We start from the raw sequence: 23,540 nt of genomic DNA on the forward strand, positions 1-23,540 counted from the left end.
GTGACGTCAACTGCTCGCGACGTTTCCAAGCTACTCAAACAATCACACTTTAAACAAACACATCCAATCTGAAACTGAAGGATCAGTTTATTAGTACTCCTTCTCCATTTGTTGCTTATTTACAATAATGAATCACGACACTAGAGTGTCGAGCGGGAGCAGTGAAACTGTTGGTGGTTTATGGAGCCGCGTAATGTTAGATGATGACAGCCGTTACAGTCACATCTGGTATTTATAACACATTACTTTGAAGTGAAGTTTAAAAAAAAAAAACCCTATTGGTGTTGGTCTTACCGACAGAAATCCGAGGATAGTGAGGAGGGAAAATGGAAAAGACAGCATCACAGCCTGTTATCATGGCTAAGTGGGGAAGGCCAAGGCCCGGGTGGCTTCTTTTGATGTTTGCTCACAACTGTAATAACAGAGTTGTGCTTTTCACTGCATGAATGTGACTGAATTAACACATTTCTCCACTGAGTAAAATGAGTAAGTTAATATCAAAGCAAATGTTTTAATTCTACTTAGGGTCTGCGCTTTTTCTGGATTAGCCATTCGAAGTAGCTACATTCACTGATTATAGTTTTTAATTAGTCTGCTATTACTGTGCTGCTAACCTAAAGTGTCAAACATTTTCTGCTGTCTCACATTTAAAGAAATCGTCTTCCAAAAAACCATGGCAGATAGCAATGACTGATTTTTTTTTTTCCATTCGCAGTTTTATCAGATCAGGTGTTGAGTTGAGCGGTTTACTAGCCCCTTTTGCTTTGTACATAGCTGCTGTGACTTCAAATCCATGGGTGTTTTCAAATCAACCAGGCCTGGCATTTTACAAACAACAACTATATAACAAAATAAAATAATTGGAGCTGAAAGTAAAACTATATCCACAAAGTGTGACTGCGCTCAGGTTTTCCATAGTATAACAAAGTTCCAGGAGATGCTGTGAAATGACAAAAGCCACAGAAGAGCTGTGCACGGGGGCAGCGTCTATGTAAAGTCAGCTTTCTTTCCTTTGGTACAATGCCTGTGTAATTCTCCCTTTTAAACACGACTTTCCCTTTCACTTACAAACATACTTTGGAAAACAAAAAACCCAAAACAAAACCATGCAATATAATTTGCTAGAAATACTGATCGCGGTCATGATAAACAGCTCGCCTGTACGAAAAGGCTGTAAGCAATCATGAGATCATTTTTTTTAATGCCACAGAATTTAATGGGAGCAGAGCTCAGTCAGTCAGGGCAATAAATACTTCACTGACAAGGCTTTGAACACCTGACATGTGACCTGCGACAAAGACAGGTAGCAAACACGAGAACGAAAAACCTCATTCACATCAGATGAAACGTCACTGTACGCTGAAGCCTCTTAAACCTACACAGATAATATCACCGAGGCGCTCCAGCATATTTGCAGCTCCTTGAAATGCCACAAAAGTGAAACGCAATCCATGTCCATGTCCTTAAGGTTTAAGTGGTTAAAATCAAGGCAGAGCAGTATTGTTCAAAGAGCTCATTGTGAGACTGAGCTGAGAAATGTTCTTTTATCCTTTAACTGAAATGACACAGCTTTTAATGATATTTAAATCTGTCATTTGTCAAATTATTCTCAGTCAGCTGTCCATTTCTCCCCCTCCATTTGCTTGTTTCTTCAAACATACCACTCCCTGCGTGAAATCACAGATCCGTCCATGTGGGACACGTAGTCGCTGTCTGTACCATTGTCATAGCAGTCCTCCGGGAGATAGGGGGAGCCGTTGTTGACTATGGGGCTGTGCACAGGAGGCCCGCAGGGGTGCATGTTTTGGCTGTTGTAGTGATCTGGGTAGTAGTTTCCCTCCTTGAAACCCCTGTTGGCATCTCCCCTGTCGACCCAGTCGTCCCTGTCTTTGCGCTCAGGTGTGTAGTCGGGGTAAATGATATCCCCACCCAATTTGGGTTTCAGATCCTGGCTACCTTTGCTCGTTTTGTCCCCGTAGACCTCTTGCAGCTCGTGCGGCTGCAGCACGTCCAGCTGAGATTCCTTCTGCATGTCGGAGGGTCCCAAATACTGTTTGGTGTAGTAGTCCCCTCTGAAGGTTCGACGTTGGTGCATATAGCAAGCCCCGCCAAGGATCAGCAAGAGGATCAGGAAGAGAACTCCTCCCACTGCCCCACCAACTATAGTACCCAGGCTGCTGTCGTGTAAGGACGCCAAGGTGGGGGAGGTGAACGGGGATCTCCGCCGGTCCACAGCAGTGCCGGTTCCAGGGGTGTCGTGGAGGACAGAGGCAGTGGTGCTGGCGGCTGCGGTGGTGGGGGGAGGATCTGCAGAGCAAATGTGATGAAATGATTTAAACCAGAGAGGAAAGACAGCAGATGGAGAGACAAATCATAAAACTGAAAGGAAGAAAGACTACACTTTATGTTCTGTAACAAAGCAAGTGCGAATGGTTTTTAGATCAATTTATACCAACACTGCACAGACACATGCCTCTCTTGAGAGAGAGAGAGAGAGAGAGAGAGAGAGAGAGAGAGAGAGAGAGAGCCTGCTGAAAGCTGTGCTGTAGAGCAAAACGGGGGGAAATAAGCAGGGCAGAAAGAGGTTAAGTGTTAAATGTCAATGTGTGCGTGAACATGACAGTGAGACGGAGAGGGATCGGAGCACGTGCACTCCTACGCATCAGAGAAAGTGTGATTAGCTCTCCCCTCTTTTTTCCCCTCTAAACTCTGCTGTGGGGAAGTCATGTGAGAAGCTGAAACACTGATCGATGTGCGGTTCCTGCATCTGATTTGCTCTCTGCTACAGCTGCAGAGGAAAGGGCTGCCTGGAGCTCAAGGTCAGGATAAGTGCTTCCATGATGACCTCCAGCTTCTGAAACGAAGAGCAGTCTGACACTCCTTGTCGATCAGTGCGCAGGCAGATCAAAGGCCCGACTACAAAGCAATATGACTCGCACTAATAAAAGGTCTGCATCACCAGGAGGTTCTTAAGTACTAGTTATCAAAATCTGAATCCCCATAGAGCTATAATGATTTCCATGATTTGGTAACTGAGTAAGAATCTAATTACCTACAATTACACACAGTGTGTGAGCCTGAAGGATCAGGAGTAAAGCAAAAGCAGGAGAGAGGAAAAGGAAGACAGATCAAGGTTGGAGAACCGATATACTGGCAATCACTTCCTTCATCAGTCATCATCAATCCCACCCTGCAGCGGCACATTTTAACCCCACGCAGATTACAAGCGTCTGCAACTATGTAGCTGATCATTTGAGAGACGAGCGGCCAAAAACCACAAGGCTGCGTACGCAACTGGGAATGTGAAACAGCTACACCAAACAGCTCCGGGGAGGGTGAGGGTGTGGGGAGGAAATATCACTGAGCTCAACCCAACTATCTCTACAGGACAGAGAGGCAAGGGGCCGCATGTCCAAGTTGTAATATCTGACAAGAGAAGCAAGATAATTGCTCAGCGCAAGTCCATCTCGGACAGGATGTCAGCTGTGCTTTTGTTTGGAGCGGGACTCCAAACCAGGACTGTACGCAGATGGAGCTTGACAGACTTTTTTGGGACATCTCCAGCTCACTCCTTTCGACAATGGGAAACCAAAAAGACTGCGTGTGTTAGAGGAATACGTGGCCAAAAGCAGCAGTAGCTTTGTTTGGAATAGGATTAAAAGAAGGAGAGGAGAAATGAAAATAAAATGATGTAGAGTTCTCAGGATCCGCACCCTGATGGCAGACGGGGGCAGTTCAGTGAGCTGCATGTTTTATGACAAGAATTGTATCAATGGATCTACAACATTCAACAAATCCAACTGCAGGGAAACCCCAGTATACAATTAAGAGGTTTTCTCTACTTGATAGTTTCATTTGAGCACTTCAGAAATGAGACTAATTCGATCATAATTTGTGCAACTGCAGCTGTAAAAAAAACAACAACTCCTCAATAACATATTTCATGGTGTACAAAAACAAACTTGTGTGTACTGCAAATCTGCAAGCACAATTCACTAGGTCCTGCTGTGAAACTTGACCTCAAACAAAACACAGAGAAAGGCTACATGAGTGCGTACTCTGCTGAGCAAGCAGGGGTAAACACCCGCTTCCTTATCTGAAACATCTAATGTTGCCAAAGCCACAACACTGGAAACGTTTGGTACTGATACTCTATCTGCACCCCGTGCTCCTCTGTTGCCAGGAATGTGTGGAAGCGGATCAGGGCAGGGGCATTTATACGTATATAAAGACCTAGCTCTGCTAAAAGTGTTGATATGGGCCCTGATTTAAAAAAGAATTTAATCCTACATGAGAAAAGCATGAAAAATGCAAAAAGGCAGTTATTCATTTTAGTTTCAGAGTGAGTAAGCTCTCAAGATTTCCTGAGATGACATCAGGATTTTCACTCTAATCTGATTGCAGGGGCTAAGCTGACCCCTCTTGGTTTTAATACAATGGCTGTTTTGATTTATTTTTAGGGACCTTCCTGGCAACTAATTTACTAGTTGTCTAAATTAGTCAAACAACTTTTCTTGTGAAAACCCTGGAGATGGTTAAACAACAAAACCAAAAAAAGAAAAAAAAAAACAACAACAACAAGAGAGCTGTTAAATAGCTAGAGAGAGAGAAAAGGGAGAAAAAATACCTTGTACCCAGATGTTCACAACCTGACTGCTGGTACCGATGTCATTCGTCACTTCGCAGTGATAGACTCCAGAATCATTGCGCTCCAATGGCCGAGTGAAAGCAAGGCTATTGTTTGAGATCTCAACACCCTCAGGCATCAAGCCATCCAACCTGTACACAAATTAAACATGACAGACAGACATTTCAGCGTGCTGTACAACAGAGAAAAAAGCCTGCAGGACTGGAAAAAAAAAACATCACTACTTCATATTTAAGATAAATCATTTTCGATGTACAACTGAAAAAGGCTATTCAAGACTTGCGATGACATCACTGCGCTGTTGGTCCAGTTTTCCTGGTGCAACTATTATAAGATCACATGATAATCTGAGCTGCCTGCTCTGCCATCAGTTGAGAGGAAAAAGCTTTCTGCATGAACACAAGGTCTGGCCCAAAAGAGGTTGGCTGTCTAGACTTTACTGAGGCTGTCAGCCCAAATGAGAGCATAGTCCTTGTTTTCAAAGCAAGATGATGACAAAGAGCTGCCAATAGGCCAGCGCTGCTCTGATGCATGAACTGTTTGGAATCTTTTTATTTATAGCAGGGAGTCTTCCCGATGGGCGCAGCAGTGCATTCGACAGCTCCAGTGTCCAGGCCCGAAAGTTATGCTGGAGGTAATTTATAGACTGAGGCTTCTTCACTTCATTGCTTCACTGAGGTTTGTTTAAACCCATCTTAGATATATGCAAATGAACCAAACAACAGCTGATCAGTCCCGTCGTAATTGCTAATGAAGCGTCCCTTGAGCCCGGTATTGGACGAGCTACTGATCAACTAAGCTAACACACAAGTTTCAGGGTACTTCCGTGTGAGTGAGATTTTACTTGATGACCCATAGAGAGTATTTACCCCTGGCTTCTATTATTTACATTCTTCAGTAGTGCAGATCATGAATATAAACTCCCGACTGCTTTAAGACAACAAAAGATTTTTCTTGGGTTTATGAGTTGACAAGTGCGTCGCTTTTACAGCACTCAAACTCTACTCAGCGCTGCAAAGGTTACAACAGCTGAGTCTAAGCAGTACCTGGCCTTGAATTCCTTAAGTCCAAATTTAGATCTATAGCTGGTGGTGCTGTGCAAACAAGATAACTCAGATGAAATGATTAATGCATTCTGTTTTGCAATAATGCTCTTGGATTGCCTTCAGCACTTTCCTTTCCAAATTAATCCCCTGCCTGGGTACTGCAGATTTAGTTTATTCCACATTTAGTCAGTTTATCCATTTGAATTACAACTGAAAGAACTTGTAAGCTTTTCACAGTTTGCAAGTAACTGTGTTAATTATTGAGCTATTTGACTGACCAGTATAATAATGTGTGTGAGAGATATAATGCATTTTTTGTATTTCACATATCAGAGACTGTTGAGGCATACTGACCTGGTCCATGTGAACTGACGCGCAGCTGGGTTGGCCTTGGCTTCACAGTTTAATTTCACATTTGCTTGGCCAGCGTACCAATTTTTGCTAATTCCCATGATGGATACCGCTGGTGCAACTGTAAAACAAAATACAATAAAAAATCTTTAAAAATCACAATTTTACTGTACTTTTTTTAACCTCCTCCTGCAGTCGGGTTGGTCACACTGACCATCATTTATTCTCTTTTTTTCTTTTTCAAGTTAAAAGACTTGGACTTCACAATCAGTCATTGTGATCCCTGCAGCTTGATGACAAATGAGCTTTTCCGGAGGAAACAAAGCACGTATTATAAAGCACAGCAGCACACGACGACAAAGAAAAGGCTTTGCAGGACTGTAACAGGGCACAGGATCTGTTGGTGAAAGCGAGCCAAGCGAACAAACAAATGATCCTGGGTTGGTGGAAAGTTCGAAAATGACAGACTCAGACAGCAGATGAACTGCAGCTAATAATACACTCTACTGCGTCGCCACGACAAAGGGGAAAAAAAAAAAAATCAAGGAAGACGGGAGGATGCCTAAATGAAGCCCAGCACATGCCACTGTAATAAAACATGGCAAACACTGTCTTAGATATCCAATTTTTCATTTTGATTTCTCTGGAGGATAAATGAGGAACTCATTATTTCGCACAAGAAGATGTCTTGGCCCACAATGTCCGCTGACCCTTTTTCACACGGTTCAACGTTGAAATTGTGCTTCTTTTGCACTTAGAATCCCTTGCCTCTGCACTTGGTGTGATTTATTGAGCTGGGAAGCTCCTTTCTTCCCATATTAACCTTGATTTTTCTGCGTCTCCATCCGCTGCCCCCAGCAGCCCGAGTCTGCTACTTGAATTCCTGCTGAGGTCTGATCAATATTTCATAAAACACCTTCATTAGCCTGCACTCACACAGTCCAAACACAGAGTAACGTTACTGCTCGCCAAGGAAGTATGCATCAATGATTAGAACATTAAGACGACTCCTAAATTGCTCTTTTATAGGCGAGGAAGAAACATTTACTGAGCATGCTCATTGCAAATCAAGGCAGCAGCACGGGTTAATATTGATAAAATACACTGGTTGTTTTAGGGCTAAAAATATAGTGTTATAATAATGATGATTATTTTGTTCTATATTGTAAAAGCATTTCAGTGCAGTGGCTGCAGGATTATATTTGACACTTTTACCTCTACATACATTTTCAGCTGTGTTTGAGACTTTTGTTTTGTTTTAAAGACAGCTGATTTTTTAAAGTGATGATTAATAATTTTATTTATCTGTATTAGCAGCCTCAGTGTTGACATTAAAAACAAGGATGCAAAGATTTGATATGTGCATGCCAGATCAAAGTGGTAGATGTATCTCAGTATCAGCAACTAGTGTGAGAGATAACATAGCACGAAGGAAGCTATCAGCACTTTGGAGGGATTTCACACAGCTATACCAGCAGCTTTTCTTTATGTGTTGGGAGAATTTTTTTTTACTTAACTGAAATCTATGGTCATGTGAGTTGACACAACAGTGTTTTAGCGCCTCTTCCTCTTCCTTTAAACGTATTATGTTGAGTGATAGAGAAATTACACAAGGAGGACATTGGCTGAGTGTAATGCTTGTTCAGTAGATTTTATCGCTTTTATGGTAACATAATGTGTTGTACACAACTTTACTAATATTATTTCACTTCAGCTGACTCTTGGAAGCTCATGACATGTGTATGGTTTTGTGGCTGTAAATGACAGCAGCCTAAACATTCTCTCAGAGCTAAGACAAGACTATGATAATGTGCTTTAAATTTACCTTGAGCCTGTTTTTATCTGTTATTTTACTAATTAATACAGAATCAGTACATTTTATTAACTGCTACATTTTATTTAAACAAAGTTAGAAAACCAATGTTAATTTAAGCCTGCAAGGATGATTCCTTGGCTCTTCCTCAGCAGGAATACAGCCAATTAATTCAACACTGGTATTACAGCCACACTGTGTATCTGCAGTTAGCCAAAACTAAGGTATCTATATTGGAAGGTCTTATGTTTCATTACTTACACTGGACATTTAGCATGTAGGGTATACGAAACTCTGTCTGCAGGGCTGGGTGTCTCACCACACAGGTGAGTGTCTTCCCCTGGGCGGAGCTCCGTGGCTGCCACATGTAGCGCACATGTACGGTGGTGATGCCGTTTGCCTCATTCTGACTCTGCTTCTCAGATCGCCCGTACAGCTCCGTCTCCCAGAAAACCTCGGCTTCAGGAAGACCACGCTCTGCAATGCAGGTGGCCACCAGTGACTCATTGCCACCGTCCAGCAGAGCTGTGGGGCCTGCGGACACGTACACTTTTGGCTCCACTGTGTAAAGGGAGAGTGAAGAGAAGGAGGAGGGGGAAGAAATGACAGAACGGGGGAAAGATTACAAAATGAATATCGATCCCGTTGTGAACGAATATGAATAAATAATGCCCGGAGGCTTCAGTGTACTTAACTGCCAAAAGAGCACAGATTGACTTCTTCCATTTCACCTATATGCTTTAAAAATTAATGAACCACGCCATTCAATTATATGTACACATTTCTGTGGAGACTTCTTTATTGCTGTGTGTCAAAAATAAAGTATGTCTGAGTGAAGGTAATACAAAGCAGTAACCTCCATTAGTCCTGTTCTGTGAAAAGTGCATCAATACCTGAAGCAGGCATGGGACTTTGAAGAAAAACACTGTGCAGCCAACACTGTGCTGTGTTTATATTTGACTTTGTTGTACTGGAAGACGAGGAGCTGAGTTACCGTACTCTTCTCAGCACTTTAGAGGTGAAGTAATGATACACCAGCTTCCTGAGAACGACTCAATGTTTAAACGCAACAAGGATTTTCTCAACAGAGAAACAAAACAGATCCATGTGAAGGGGACATGACTAGAATTCAACTCTCTACCTGTTGTGTAAAGCAGTAAAAACTGTTTGTCTTATTCTAATCTATCACAAAATAAACATATCACAAACCATTGCCTTATTCTTTGTCCCGCAGTGCACAATCTGAACCGTCTCCCCCCTAGCTGCCTCTTTTAAATGAAGACTAACAGCTGTTCCACTTACTACAGTGGTGACAGTTTTAAAGGTGGTGCACGGGGGCAAGCGCTGCAAGGCGAGACCATCATCTTTAAGACACCTCAGACAGGCAGGAGTTCCAACAACAAATTCAAATAACTACCGGCACCGCCTTTTTCCAAAAATAACCTAGCGTCTCCTGTCCCGGGGTGGGGACGCTGCTCTTAGTCCTCTACCTCACATTATTCACTCCCTCCTCCCTGCCCCTCCTTGCAGGCCTCTGACTATAAACAGTAGCAGCTCTGTGTTCGGACGCGAGCTGGCTGAAGCATCAGAATACCTAAATCAGTCAGGGGTGTTAATTTGAAGTTGCTGTCAAAAAGGGAGGGGGACGCTTTGGATGAGTTGAAATCTGTTGGGGGAAAGGGTAACGATTTCCCTTCAGCAATCTGGCTGCTCTGGCCCTTTCCTGTCCACAAATGCAGACTAAACGCTGAGTGGAAAGCTCTATAAAGAAAAGGTTTAAAAGCATGGTCAATGGCCATGCACTTAAACACTGGAACATTTTTACGGTAAAATCTAGCATAAAAAAATAATAATTAGAAATATTAACTGTTTGAAGCAGTAGTTCGGGTATGGCAACAGACTGGAAAAAGCCATCTCTTTGCTGGGCTCTTTTCTCAAGAACAGAGTTGCAATTTGGGCCATATGAACAGTCAGAGGAGCTTAAACCTCTAAAGAGTTATCAGCAGGACCATTTATTAGTACACACTTACATCTTGCCAGTAATTTAGTGTGTTTTGTTTAAAAGACAGCCAATTATTTTTTCAGTAGTTTTCCTTTTGCCCTGCAAGTATCTGAAAACAATGGGTCATGTGTCAAAATTTCCTCCTTTGGTTCTTTCCGATTGTTTAATGTCGAGGACTTTTGGCTCACATAGCAAAGAACATTTCCTGTTGAACTGTTCCTTAAAAGCTTTGGCCCTTTTTATGAGTTGCTGTTGACACAAAGATAAAATGAAAGAACGTGAGAAAGCTAATACAATTATTGAGATTGTGCCTCACAGTACTGATACTATTCATAGCAAGTTTTGCATCACGATTGTGTGAGGTTTGAAATTAACCTGACGTCTCTTGCACCTGTTGATCATTATGAAGTTTGTCGTGACTTTGGTGCATTATTCATGGGCTTGAAAGTATCATTGATTTACTTTAGTCCACTTGAAAGGAACGAAAACGCAGTCATCTGTCTTCGCATAAACCTCAGAGTATAAACAGGAATCAAAACTGGGAATCTTAAGTTAACTTACAAACTGAAGCTGAAACTAAAACAACTTTGATTTACACTGGAAAACCAATATTATGTACACAATCGTATGCTGGATTAACCATGACGTTTTCTCCAGAAACCTTTGTTTTATTCAGAAATTCTTGTTTGCTGTGGTTGTTGTTCACATTGGACTTGTGACAGTGGGGCTGCATGATCAAAAGAGTGGCGGAGGAAACTGTAAAAGTCACCTCTAAACAAAGCAGAGATGAGGAAGGCACTCCTCTCTGAACCTGCTGACATTTGGTGTTGTAATCGTGATGTGCCTTCTCACAGAGAAATACCCTGTGAGATAATCTACATTCCACTTGACATGTATCATACTGCAAAGAATATACACCACACCCTAATTACATCTGAAATGTAAAGTAGGACTAAGGATGTGCTTTTGTGTTTGAGTGTGGATATATGCATCCATATAAGACCCACCCACCCCCCCAAAAAACAAAAACAAAATATGCAAGAAGGTGTTCAGAGAAGACAGAAAGCTGTAACTGAACCCTGTGAGGTTCTAGACACCGTGGCTGTCACAGCAGCACTTAATGTACCGCTCATTAGACATCAGAGTCTCCTTCAGTCTCTGGAGGATGATGAGAACCTGCTGCTGCCTACACTGCAATCTCCTCCTCTCAGCAACGGCACCAATTTAGGGCTTGAAACATACGCTGACCACAGGGAAAGTTCAGTGTTTCTGCTCCTCTGGAAAGTGAGGCTACAGTGAGAAACTTCTATGTAAAGGAACGTATGCTGCTTTCAATGTATGCTTTGTGTTTGGATAAAATAAGAACATACTAATGGGAAAACCCATTAAAATATAATACGGCTTTGTTTTGTTTATTTTATTTGGAAGCTCAGAAGGGATCCACAGGTAGTTTTCATTTTTAGTTTAGTGACCTGGCAAATAACCTTGCTTTGATTATCACTTAAGGACATAATGGACAAATGGTTAAAGGAGAGAAAACTATCAACAATCGTCACAGCCTTGAGGGAAAGAGGTGCAGACTGTAGTTGTAATCCAGCTTGGCAAAACGCAACTAAATGTCATGAGAGTCACCCTGTGTCACACCCTACAATTAAACTGTTGTTGCAAGCAACTAAGTTGCATTGAGCTGGGACACTCTGAACTTGCTGCATTATATTTATGTGCTTGCTGAATGAGAAGGTTTCCGTTTTGTGTCTTGCATGTAGGGCCTAAGTGACTTTACAGAGGATGCCATGGAAACTCTGTGAAACATTTGGATATAATGTTGTGAATATAAAAACAGTTACATTGGCTTTTCTTTTAAAGTAACAGTGGGGGAGGGAGATAGGTGGGACCACACCAAAGCAGCCTTTATGCAGCTTCAGATTCCTGCAGGGATTTAAATGTACATGGCATGTGTCCAGGCTGTAATTTAAACGTTAGGTTGCTTCAGGGAGCCGCTGTTTCCTCCAGGGCAGACACTGAGTGCTCACCTAGGCTTTGCTAAATCACAACAAACAATGACCTTCATTAAAAAGTGAGATTTAAGGACAATATGAAGAACCACTCAGTGAGGAAGTGAAGTGAGGAAGCAGTACTTTACCTAAAACATTAACATGGGTGGATGCTTGTGTATTGCCCAAAGGAAATGTAGCCACTTTGCAGGTGTAGGACCCGATATCCGTAAAGTCAACTCCTTCAAGGGTAATGGTGGCATCTCGTATTGAAGGGGAAACAAATGAGATACGTTTTTCATATTGTGAAGAATATGAGGTTCCAAACTCGGGATTAAATACCGCCAGGGTAATAGTGCCTGAAGGAAGACGACGCTCCCAGGAGCTCTGCGTGAAGCTGAGGCTGGGACCCACTTCTATTCGGCAGCCCAGTGTGATGTTCTTTCCCAGCACTGCATTCACTTTTTCAGGAACAACTACCTGGTTACTGCTCACACCTGCTGAGAGAAAAAACAGAGTTGGGATTCAGAAATACAAAAGACAGAGTTTCAGCTTATAATTAAAATGGGAAAAATGAATTTCTCATGACAATGTCACTTCATTGGATTAAGAGATTTTTTTTTAATTCTCTGGTGTGTAGCAGTGGAAGAAAATTGTCTGGGAAGTCACATAGATTCAATTTGCGTCTCCTCATCCAGTTTTTCAGTTGTAACAACACTGATATAGATGTACTATCACCACCAGACGATATTAAATTTGAAAAACAGTAGCTGAGATGAGCTAATTCAGGAAGATTTTTTTCTGGAGGATTGTGTCAACTCTCGGAAACAGAACATCAGCATATACTCACAAGGCATGTGGTATCTAACTGCACTACAACACATTTTTTTCCCCCACTTATGTGAGATGTTGGACCAATTTTCTAATGTTAGCAGTGTGCACCAAACATAATGGAGCAATATATCAGAACATTCTGAGTAGTTTTCCCAAGGTTACACTAACAGCCATTTGTTTCATTCATGTTTCTTCCTGTGGTTGAAAAGCAGAACAAATATCTTCTGGGTTCTGGGTTGCTCTTAACAAGCAACACACTCTCACCACAGGACACTCAGCCTGTCCCTTTTGCTAATTATCAGAGTACCTTTTAAACAAGCAAGAAAACAATTTACTGGAAGGAGATGAAACAAAGCAAGCCAGAGGATGGCTTCATTGCCTATTTTTATGAGGCCCTTAATTTGAATTAAGGCCCACCACAGTTTTTTTTTTTAAATGCAACCCGTAAACTTGGCTTTGAACATTAATGACCATCTGAATACTGTAGACAGAAAAACGAATACAGTACCACAGCAAAAAGTTACAGTTTGGTGAAATGAATGGTTGTGTCTTCACATTTGTATCATATCTGTATGTGTCAAAAGATTTATCTTGAAAAAAAGATAGATTTGACAACCTTTTAACACATATGAGGACCAATATCTATTAAAAGAGGCGTATGCTAGGATTAGCCTAGTTGTACATCACAAACCAACCATAAGTGTGTGACCACTGCCTTATGCTGATGACACCATTGTGTTTCTTACAAAATAATAGACACAAACTTTACAACAAAAAACTAACAATATACTATTTATAAGCTACATAAAAATAACCTAAACAAATAAGTTTTACAGAAGGAGCTTTCTCTGCATTTGTCTGTAATTGGTGTTACTAATAGTATGTAGTTACTGCATCTGCAAGAGTGATAGAGTTCACCAGGCTCTAGTTAACGGTAATTTCAGAAATTGGTGGGCACGAGGCTCGTTGTGTGTCACAATGAGCCTCGTGCCCACCAACATTTTCTGTCATTTTCTGTAAACACGCCTTAATCAGAAAATGACATAATCAGCACTACTTAACACTCAGCTAAGTTTCATTTGCAGCTCAGCAGGCAAATGATAGGAGTCAAAAGTTTGGCACATTGTATACAAGCGTTTTACTGATGGGTGCCCCACACATTGTGCATTGTGCATGGATGGATAATGATAATACAATGGGTGCATGCAAGAATACTATGCTGCCCCAAAGAAGAACATCAGCCTATGGAGTACAGAGTACATGTGCCAACCCTACTGTGTACAGAACTAAGAACCAAAACAAAGAAATCCTCTTTCTCCTTTTTGAATTGATCAAACCATGACACCAACAATCAGAACTGGATATTTTTATTGCCAAAGATTCTCATCCCTATCACTTTACAGATCACTGCTGACAGGCATGCGGCTGTGTTTAAACAAAACAAACAAAAACATCTAGTTTGGTGGGAATGAATGCTGTATCTTGGAAAGGTAACCTGAAATAAGTCTTAAATTGCAGGTTTCTGGCTAGTGCTCTAAATGGAAAAAAATCCTTCCTGGTTTTTTTTTTTTTCTAGAACAATCTCACCAATGAGTGATTGATTGACGCACGTTTACTCATTTTTCAGAGTCGTACAAAGACTTACAGCCCTGCTTCAGGTTGAAAAGCAGAATACATCCACCTTAAACTTTGTGAAAAAGTTGCATACATCAAACATAAAAAGGTGATTTTATTCAAAATAATCAAACAGTATTTCTTGGGTTTCTTGACATGCTTGCAGAGTAAGTTATATTTGGGAGCCATAAAGTTCCACTTTGTCCGTTGTCTCGGATGTGTATGGAGTAAAGCTTATAAAAGTGGTCCACTGGCTGGTATTTTGAGTTGCTGGCATGAATGTGAGTGGTAAGCCACAGCAATGCTATCTTGGTTTCTGAGGAATACAGCCAATGAGGCTGAGGCTCCCCGTGCTCCATTACGTCCCCTGTAATTTCAGTGACTACACACATACACACACGGACAAACAGACACTGAGTTTCTCTCTTCCAAAATAAGAAATAAGTGTGTGAACATGTGTGCGAGTCGGGCATATACTTTGAATGGCTGCTCAGTCTTAAATGTATGTTGCATTGTGTTGTGAAGGTTCGTGCTGTACTGTCACATTTGGGCTTTCCTGAGTTTTTTTCTTCTTCCTCACACACATTTTCAAACCTTTCTGTGTGTGCAGACTGACCCAATACAGCTCTGCACTGCATCTAAACTTTTAACCTGAATTGTTTAGTCCAGGTGGCCTTATTTGCCATCTGCCTGAAAATGACATTTGGAAAAGTCAATTTCCCCTATAATGTGCTTTGCAGTGCATTTGTTGCCCTGTGTTTGCATTATTTCTATAGGAGTCCTCTGGATGCACTGGTGTGGGGGAGAATCAGGGTCAGAGCCACATTCTCCACTCCACAGTCATCTGAGCCATCACAACAGCTGTTTTCTTTTTTGTCACCTTACTAGTGCAACTCATTTGTTTGGCTTGACGAAAGAAAAAAAGACAAATGCTTGACAGAGAGATCAAGACCTACAACGTATCTATGACAGAAACAAGAATGTAGATGGCAGGCTGATAAAACCCCCTCCTGCAGCACACTTACATACTTGGCATGCGTGACATTGTACTGATGTATGCAGACACGTGTCTCTAACCCAACTTCTCTTCAACATGCTCCACATTCTGCTGCTACCTGACACGACACCCCAACTGCTACTGTAGGTAGTTTATCTGACTCGTGTCAGTTTTCAGGCCAGTCAAAGCACACAAAGAAACTAAACTCCATCTATGCCATGCTCTGTTTGTTTTGCAGTAGGCATTTGAAAATAAGAGGGAACGGGGTGGTGGTGGCAGTGCGTGTGTGGGGGAGGTGTTTAAAGAGGACTCCACCCTTACCATTAGGGGAGTAGAGACAGATGGCCTCTGCATGGGATACCTACAGCCAGGAGGAGAGTGGGGAAACTTGGCACTGCTAGCTGCAACCATGAAAAACACAACCAATGCTCACAAACTAGAGCGCTGTGATAAATTGTCTAAAATACGGCAGGCAACTAAATGTAAGCAATGTGTTAAAAAACAGTGTTATACAGTTTAAATCAAGAAAATAGAACGCAGAGCTGAGGCACAGCTCAGATGTGTCACTAAGTTTATTATTGGTTATCCATCTAAAGAGTACGGCTTATGAAATAAACATACAAACAAAACTTATCATGCCGTCCAACTTTATATGTTGTCACTGTTTTTGACGCTTTATAATCCAGTTGGTTCAGTTTAAATGTGACACCTTAGCCTGCAGATCACGAAGACCTGCAAAACCTAACTTGGCCAAAGAGAAACAGGCTGCACTTTTGCCCCCTTTTCTCTTCAGAAACCCGAGGAAAGAATGAACTCATGGGAAGAGTACGCTTGCTCTTTGAAGAAATGCCTCATATTTGTTTCTTTCCCTGCTGACATCACTAATTGCGACAAGCTGCTCGGAAGACGCGATGGTAAATCAAAACCTTCCTTTTTGCCTGGCAACACTCAAACAGTCCAAGTCGGCCACTAGACGAGCCAAAATCTCCACCTATCAGAGACCCGACCCAGCTTCAGCCTTGACCTCCCCTGAGGAAGCAGTCTCGTGGCTTGAGATCCTCCCAATGAACCCTGCAGTCCGTTTCAGAGCAGTGTGAAACAAGAGGGATCCACAGCCAGCAACATTCATGAGCAGCAACAAAACAGACAATATGTCAGGTTCATGTAGACAAACTCCATGCATAGATTATCGTGTCAAACAGCACTCATGAGGAACTGATCTGAAGACCTCACAGGAGAAGAATGCAGACATAGGATCTGTGCAAGAGGGAGTGTGGTTTAAGACTAAAAGCAAGAGGAAACTGAGTTAAGCAGAGAATGAATACAACACAAAGCAAGAAAATAGGACAGCTATTCAGTAGAAGTTCAGCAGTGAAAACAGAAGAGTGAACAAACATCCTGATCTATGTCAGGTCATGAAAATGAATCTGAGCTGGGTCATTTTAACTTTTGACATGAGCTGATACTGGGTTTCTCTAAGTTGACATCTCACACTTATGATACTGATAAAGTAATGTTAGGCTGGCCTCCCCATTGCTTATTTTTAAAAATACTTTTTATTCCCTGGCTTACATCCTGGAGTGAGAGCTTAGATATTTAGTCTGCTGTACGGGAGATCGTGGCTCAAGAGTTGGGAGTTCGCCTTGTAATCGGAAGGTTGCTGGTTCGAGCCCCGGCTTGGACACTTCACCCGTTGCCTGCTGGTGGTGGTCAGAGGGCCTGGTGGCGCTAGTGTCCGGCAGCCTTTCCTCTGTCAGTGCGCCCCAGGGTGGCTGTGGCTGCAATGTAGCTTGCCATCACCAGTGTGTGAATGGGTGGATGACTGGATGTGTAAAGCGCTTTGGGGTCCTTAGGGGCTAGTAAAAGCACTATACAAATACAGGCCATTTACCATGTATTTTTCGCAATCCTGTAAATATATTTACTCTTGTGAGCTGGCATGTATATGAGTGTATATCTTATTTTATTGTTCATGTCCTGTACTTTGGTCAATGTTGTTGTTTTAAATGTGCTTTGTTTATTGTATTTAACCTTTATTTATACAGGTGGTTTTATTAAAACCTAATGTTTCATTTACAACAGAGCCCTGTTTCAATATGTTTGTACATATTGCAATTACAACAATAAAAGAAACAATAACATGGCTAAAAATTGTCTAATGTTTACATAGTTTATAAACATAAAGGAACATGACAAAATTCAACAAGTTCACATAATTGATCAAACCTGCAGTTTTATATACAGTCCAAAGACTGCGCATAAAAGATGGATGTTGCCATCTTAATTTTTATAAGACACAAGGCAATCTCAAGTTGAGCCTTTCCATCCTCACTTATGTGGTTTTTTGAAAGTGAACACAACTGGTAATGTGGAGATCTGACTGAAACAAAGTTACACAGTGGGCCTTCTTTTATCCTCCTTTTTGACTCCAATGGAGATCATGAAATACAAAATTCAGTAAGCCTTGAAAGTAGTTACTGAGGTCATTAACTCATCAGGAAAATATTTACTGAGGTCAGAGAGCAAGGAAGCTGAGTGCAGGTTTGTGCTGAGTTGCCTACTGTTGCTTGCTCCTTGCCATTTGTAACATTTTCAGCTAAATTTAGGGATTCGGTCATTTTTGTGTTCTGTTTGTTGTGTTCTGTTTTTAATTAATATTTAACAAGCATCAAACTTTAAGGCATGTTTAGAAATACATATGAAACATCCATCCATCCATCGTCATCCGCTTTATCCGAGGCCGGGTCGCGGGGGCAGCAGCCTAAGCAAAGAGGCCCAGACCTCCTTCTCCCCAGCCACCTCCTCCAGCTTATCCGGGGGAATACCAAGGCGTTCCCAGGCCAGCCGAGAGATATAATCTCTCCAGCGTGTCCTGGGTCTGCCCCGGGGCCTCCTCCTGGTGGGACATGCCTGGAACACCTCACCCAGGAGGCGCCCAGGGGGCATCCTTGTCAGATGCCCGAACCACTTCAGCTGGCTCCTTTCGATGTGGAGGAGCAGCGGCTCTACTCTGAGCCCCTCCCGGATGGCCGAACCTCTCACCCTATCTCTAAGGGAGAGGCCAGCCACCCTTCGGAGGAAGCTCATTTCTGCCGCTTGTATCCGCGATCTCGTTCTTTCGGTCACTACCCACAGCTCGTGGCCATAGGTGAGGGTAGGGACGTAGATCGACCGGTAAATTGAGAGCTTCGCTTTTACACTCAGCTCCCTCTTCACCACGACGGACCGGTGCAGCGTCCGCATTACTGCAGCTGCAGCCCCAATCCGTCTGTCGATCTCCGGCTCCCTTCTCCCATCACTCACGAACAAGACCCCGAGATACTTGAACTCCTCCATTTGGGGCAGGAACTCATCCCCGACCCGAAGTGGGCACTCCACCCTTTTCCGGCTGAGAACCATGGCCTCAGATTTGGAGGTGCTGATCCTCATTCCCGCTGCTTCACACTCGGCTGCGAACCGTTCCAGTGCGAGCTGGAGGCCCTCACCCGATGAAGCCAACAGAACCACATCATCCGCAAAAATCAGAGATGAGATTCTGAGGCCACCAAAGCGAAAGCCCTCCGCCACTTGGCCTGTCGATACCTGTCGGCTGCCTCCGGAGTCCCACAGGCTAACCAAGCCCGATAGGACTCCTTCTTCAGCCTGGTGGCTCCCTTTACCTCTGGTGTCCACCATTTCGTTCGGGGATTACCACCACGGCAGGCACCAACCACCTTGCGGCCGCAGCTCAATGCAGCAGCTTCGGCAATGGAGACGCTGAACATGGTCCATTCGGACTCAATGTCCCCAGTCTCCCTCGGAATGCTGTTGAAGCTCTGCCGGAGGTGTGCGTTGAAGATCTCGCGGACTGGGGCCTCTGCTAGACGTTCCCAGCACACCCTCACTACGCGTTTAGGTGCACCAGGTCTGTCCAGCGTCCTCCCCCGCCACCTGATCCAACTCACCACCAGGTGGTGATCAGTTGACAGCTCAGCCCCTCTCTTTACCCGAGTGTCCAGAACATATGGTCGCAGGTCTGGTGATACGATTACAAAATCGATCATCGACCTACGGCCTAGAGCGTCCTGGTGCCACGTGCACTTATGGACACTCTTATGTTCGAACAGGGTGTTCGTTATGGCCAAACTGTGATTAGCACAGAAGTCCAATAACAAAGCACCGCTCGGGTTCAGATCAGGGAGGCCGTTCCTCCCAATCACGCCCCTCCAGGTTTCGCTGTCGTTACCCACGTGAGCATTGAAGTCTCCCAGCAGGACAACAGAGTCTCCAGGTGGAGCACCTTCCAGCACCCCCCCCAGGGACTCTAAGAAGGCTGGGTACTCTGAACTGCCACTCGGCACATAAGCGCAGATGACAGTCAGGACCCGTTCCCCGACCCTAAGGCGCAGGGAACAAACCCTCTCGTCCACCGGGAAAAACCCCAACTTACCGGCAGCAAGCCGAGGGGATATTAGAATACCCACCCCAGCCCGCCGCCTCTCACCAGGGGCAACTCCAGACTGAGACAGAGTCCAGCCCCTCTCCAGGAGACTGGTTCCAGAGCCCAAGCCATGCGTAGAGGTGAGCCCGACTATATCTAGCCGGTACCTCTCAACCTCACGCACTAACTCAGGCTCCTTCCCCACCAGAGAGGTGACATTCCATGTCCCTATTGCCAGTCTTGGCAGCCGGGGGTCAGTCCGCCAGGGCCTCCGCTCCTGGCCGCCACCCGGCACACAATGCACCCGACCCCTATGGCGCCTCCTGCGGGTGGTGGGCCTGCGGGAGGATGGGCCCATGTCTCCTCTTCGGGCTGTGCCCAGCCGGGCCCCATGGGCTAAGGCCCAGCCACCAGACGCTCGGGCACCCTCGCCGGGCCTGGCTCCAGGGCGGGGCCCCGGTAACCCTATCCCGGGCAGGGTAAACTGTTCCCTCGATATCCTTTTCATAAGGGTCTTCTGAATCGCTCTTTGTCTGGTCCCTCACCCAGGACCAATTTGCCATGGGAGACCCTACCAGGGGACAAAAACCCCCAGACAACATAGCCCCTGGGATCCCTGGGACAAACCCCTCCACCACGATAAGGTAGCGATTCAAGGAGGAGCATATGAAACATGTCAATGGAAAACCCTCAGAATACCAGGTCTAAGAAAAAATCTTATCGAACTTATCGAACAAATCAGTTTGGCTTATAAATGAAAATATGTCTGTGAACCTGACTACACTCTAATAACATCACAGTAGATATCTGAAGCTGTTCTGAACGAAGTGGGAAAAATGATCATTCTGAAGGTAAAGGTTATCCCTGTCATGCTCCTCTCCAGTTTGTTAGCCTACAGCTTGCTCCCTTTCCTGGTTCAGTGATTTTTAAGTGAGTGTAGGAGGTAGGTGGGTTGAAGGGCAGTGTTTCATTACCGTTTAATGAGTGCAGTAATTTATACTCCTTACAGACACTCTCTCCCTCTCGTATAAGCCAACAGAACCATTGGCCTACTATTAAAACTTCCTTCTGATGATCAAGGTCACATTGTAAAAATGTTCATTAACATTCATTTGATAATTTCATTTGCACACACTGCCAATATCACACAAAAAGCAGGTCAGAATATAATTCAGAAAATAATTATCCGCTAATATTTAAGTGGACATGGGAATTGTTTTCGCAGACATTGTACCAGGTCCTCTATTTGAGAGACATCTATGACTTTAAACACCACTAATATAATAAAGTGAACTGGCAGTGCAGAACCACTTAGTATTGTTAGCTTCTAAAGTAGTAGCAAGGAAAAATAAATCATTAGACAATGCCTATATGCCAAACACAGGCCCCCACATCTTTTCTTCATTCTTGCGGCACCTATAACTCTTCCTTAATCAGTTAGAAACAGGATCGGCCAAGTGGCGCATTGGTGAATAGTATGCTTTTATTGTTAGAAATATTTGTGCAGTGTGAACCCCCCCTCTTCCTTCCTTCCGAGTATTATATCCTGTGAGGGTGTGAGTTTTTTTCAGGGGTCTAATTCATGACATAGACAAATACAGGCTGACAGGCCTTTAAAAAAGGGGCAGGTCAGGCCTCTTTCACATGTCACTGTCCTCTTAAAAACCTCTTTCTCTTTGCTCCCCCATAGCAATGCAGACTTGTGTGTCCTTCACATCTGAGTCACATTTGATTAAAGATCGGAGCTTAAAAGAAAAAAGATCAATAATGTAGGCATACAGAGTGTCATGACAGAAAGCAAACTCTCATCAGAGTCAACTATAGCTGTGCCGTAGGACCTGTGAAGGGCATTGTGTTGCTTGGTACATAGTGGAAGATAAACATTCCTACAGTGTCCTGTCCTACTGTGTGGGATTTGTTATTGTTTGCTGTGGGGGTTTGCGGTACTTTAGTATGTGCGTGCAAATTTGCTAGATGACCCAAAGATGGGTGGAAATGTTATTTTTCCATGCATGTGGAAAAGAACAGAGAAGGCTATTTACAAAAGTCACAGCTGATCTAAGAAGGCAAAAAAGACATGTGAGTTAAATTAGAAAAAAAAATGCTTTCCATTTAAACCGGTCTATATTTTTATACAACTTCAGTACATTTAACAAATCCTTTGTCAGTTAAAGACCTTTAAAGTACAATGGCATGGGTCACAACTTTGCACTTTTTAATTTGTGTTATTTTCTTCCAATATTTTTGCCACCAAATCAATTTTCACCCAATCCATATGTCACAATCTGAAGTAAAATCTTGTTTTAGTTGTCTGTGATTTTCTCTACAACCAACTTCCAGAAACCTGCCTCAATAGCATGGGATACAACATAGTTTCACTGCAAAACTACACCAATCTAATACCTACGATGCAGAGAAACATAAACATGTTTTATCTACTTTCAGATTAGATAAAATCTGTTCATTTAGTATAAATTATCTGATTCTGGGGGGGATCAGATGGAATTTCTTCCCAGATTAAAATGATTTGGCATGGGATGAGGCATAAAGAAGAAGACGAAGAAGAATATGCCTTTGTGCTGTGAGAATAAGCAACTTAATTTTGAAGGTCTCTTTTTTTAAAATAGAGAGGCAACAATTTGAGAATTTCTTAATTAGAGCTTAAGTGTATGAAATCCCTGACAAGTAAGTGCTAACATAGACCACTGTCACTATACAACACAGTGACGAAAATTACACTTAGGCTGCAGGTCATCTCTTTCCAAATGGATTACTCAATAGATTAGAAAGATAATTTGAAAAGAAATAATACCTTCTGGAATCTGGTAAATTTTTAGGGGAGTTGAGTAATTGGATGTAATGAACATATCATTACATCTTTAAAAAAAACATTATTCAAGTGAATATATTTAGACTTCAAGAAAGGGAAAAGGTGCATCTTGCTTGAGATCAAGTTGGAATGTATTTGGCCGATGACTTGACCAAAATGAGTTTGACACGTCCTGTATAAACATTTCACAGCAATCCATTGCTTTAGTAACTGTTGACTTGTCTGGGCAGACATTGCACCAGTGAAGTGTCTACAAAACAACAAGGTGCGCTTCATGGGTGGCTTAGTATCCGATTAACTAATCCCAGTAAATCATTCACAGCATTTGTTAAAATCCCAAACAGGCCAAGCAAGGACAGTATACTATGGCTACAAGGATAACCCTCCACTCCAGGCTCTGTGCTAATAAAAGAAGTTGGGTGAAAACAACAGCCTCCTAAACTATGTTAACCTTGCAATGACCTTAGAGGCACACTTTGTTTTTAGGTACCTGCTGTTGCCTCCACATTTACATGTCATTATTCCCTTAAAATTACTGTAATTTCCTGATGAAGAAATTAGGACAGAAATAGATCCCGCCCTTGTTGGGTGGTGCTGAGGGCTTTACAGCGAAGAAAAAATGAGTTCTCTACTGATCACAGACTCCACTGCCTTTCGCTGAGTCTAAATGGGCTACTGTACTTTCATTAAGCCAATCAAACATAATGGAAACATACTTTCCCACAGCCCCCAGAGGGAATTACAATGTTTTGCTTTCAAATGATTCTCATGGTTGTCTAATTCTGGATTTCTTGCATGATGCCAATTTCTGCTAACAAACAGTATTTAAAATTATCATCTCCAAGGCCTATGAATGTCAAAAACAATGCTACTCCGTGGACATCATCTGTGTATATACAAAGAGCTGTGTTCATTAACTCCAACAAAGATGGAACAATAATGTGGCTGGATATGAAAAAATACTCAATTATGCCATTTTATCTTCTAATCA

The 23,540-nt window shown here is 42.9% G+C and overlaps 1 protein-coding gene across 2 annotated transcripts in view; it reads right to left on the bottom strand.

Moving 5' to 3' along the window:
• Nucleotides 1-643: 643 nt before the first annotated feature.
• The window catches only part of nectin3a (nectin cell adhesion molecule 3a), a 33,893-nt gene continuing 10,996 nt past the window's right edge, over nt 644-23,540 (bottom strand). Inside the window, exons 2-6 of one of the 2 annotated variants that reach the window (XM_026192113.1) lie at nt 12,004-12,351; nt 8,120-8,419; nt 6,049-6,166; nt 4,628-4,779; nt 644-2,307 (exon numbers count right to left, since the gene is read on the bottom strand). In XM_026192113.1, coding sequence (XP_026047898.1) covers nt 1,652-2,307; nt 4,628-4,779; nt 6,049-6,166; nt 8,120-8,419; nt 12,004-12,351 — 1,574 coding nt within the window. In that variant the 3' untranslated portion in view covers nt 644-1,651. Of the gene's footprint in view, nt 2,308-4,627; nt 4,780-6,048; nt 6,167-8,119; nt 8,420-12,003; nt 12,355-23,540 lie in introns of both variants that reach the window. The other variant, XM_026192112.1, reaches the window with a different exon arrangement.

Source organism: Astatotilapia calliptera, chromosome 14, assembly GCF_900246225.1.
Source record: "Astatotilapia calliptera chromosome 14, fAstCal1.2, whole genome shotgun sequence".
Classification (NCBI taxonomy): domain Eukaryota; kingdom Metazoa; phylum Chordata; class Actinopteri; order Cichliformes; family Cichlidae; genus Astatotilapia; species Astatotilapia calliptera.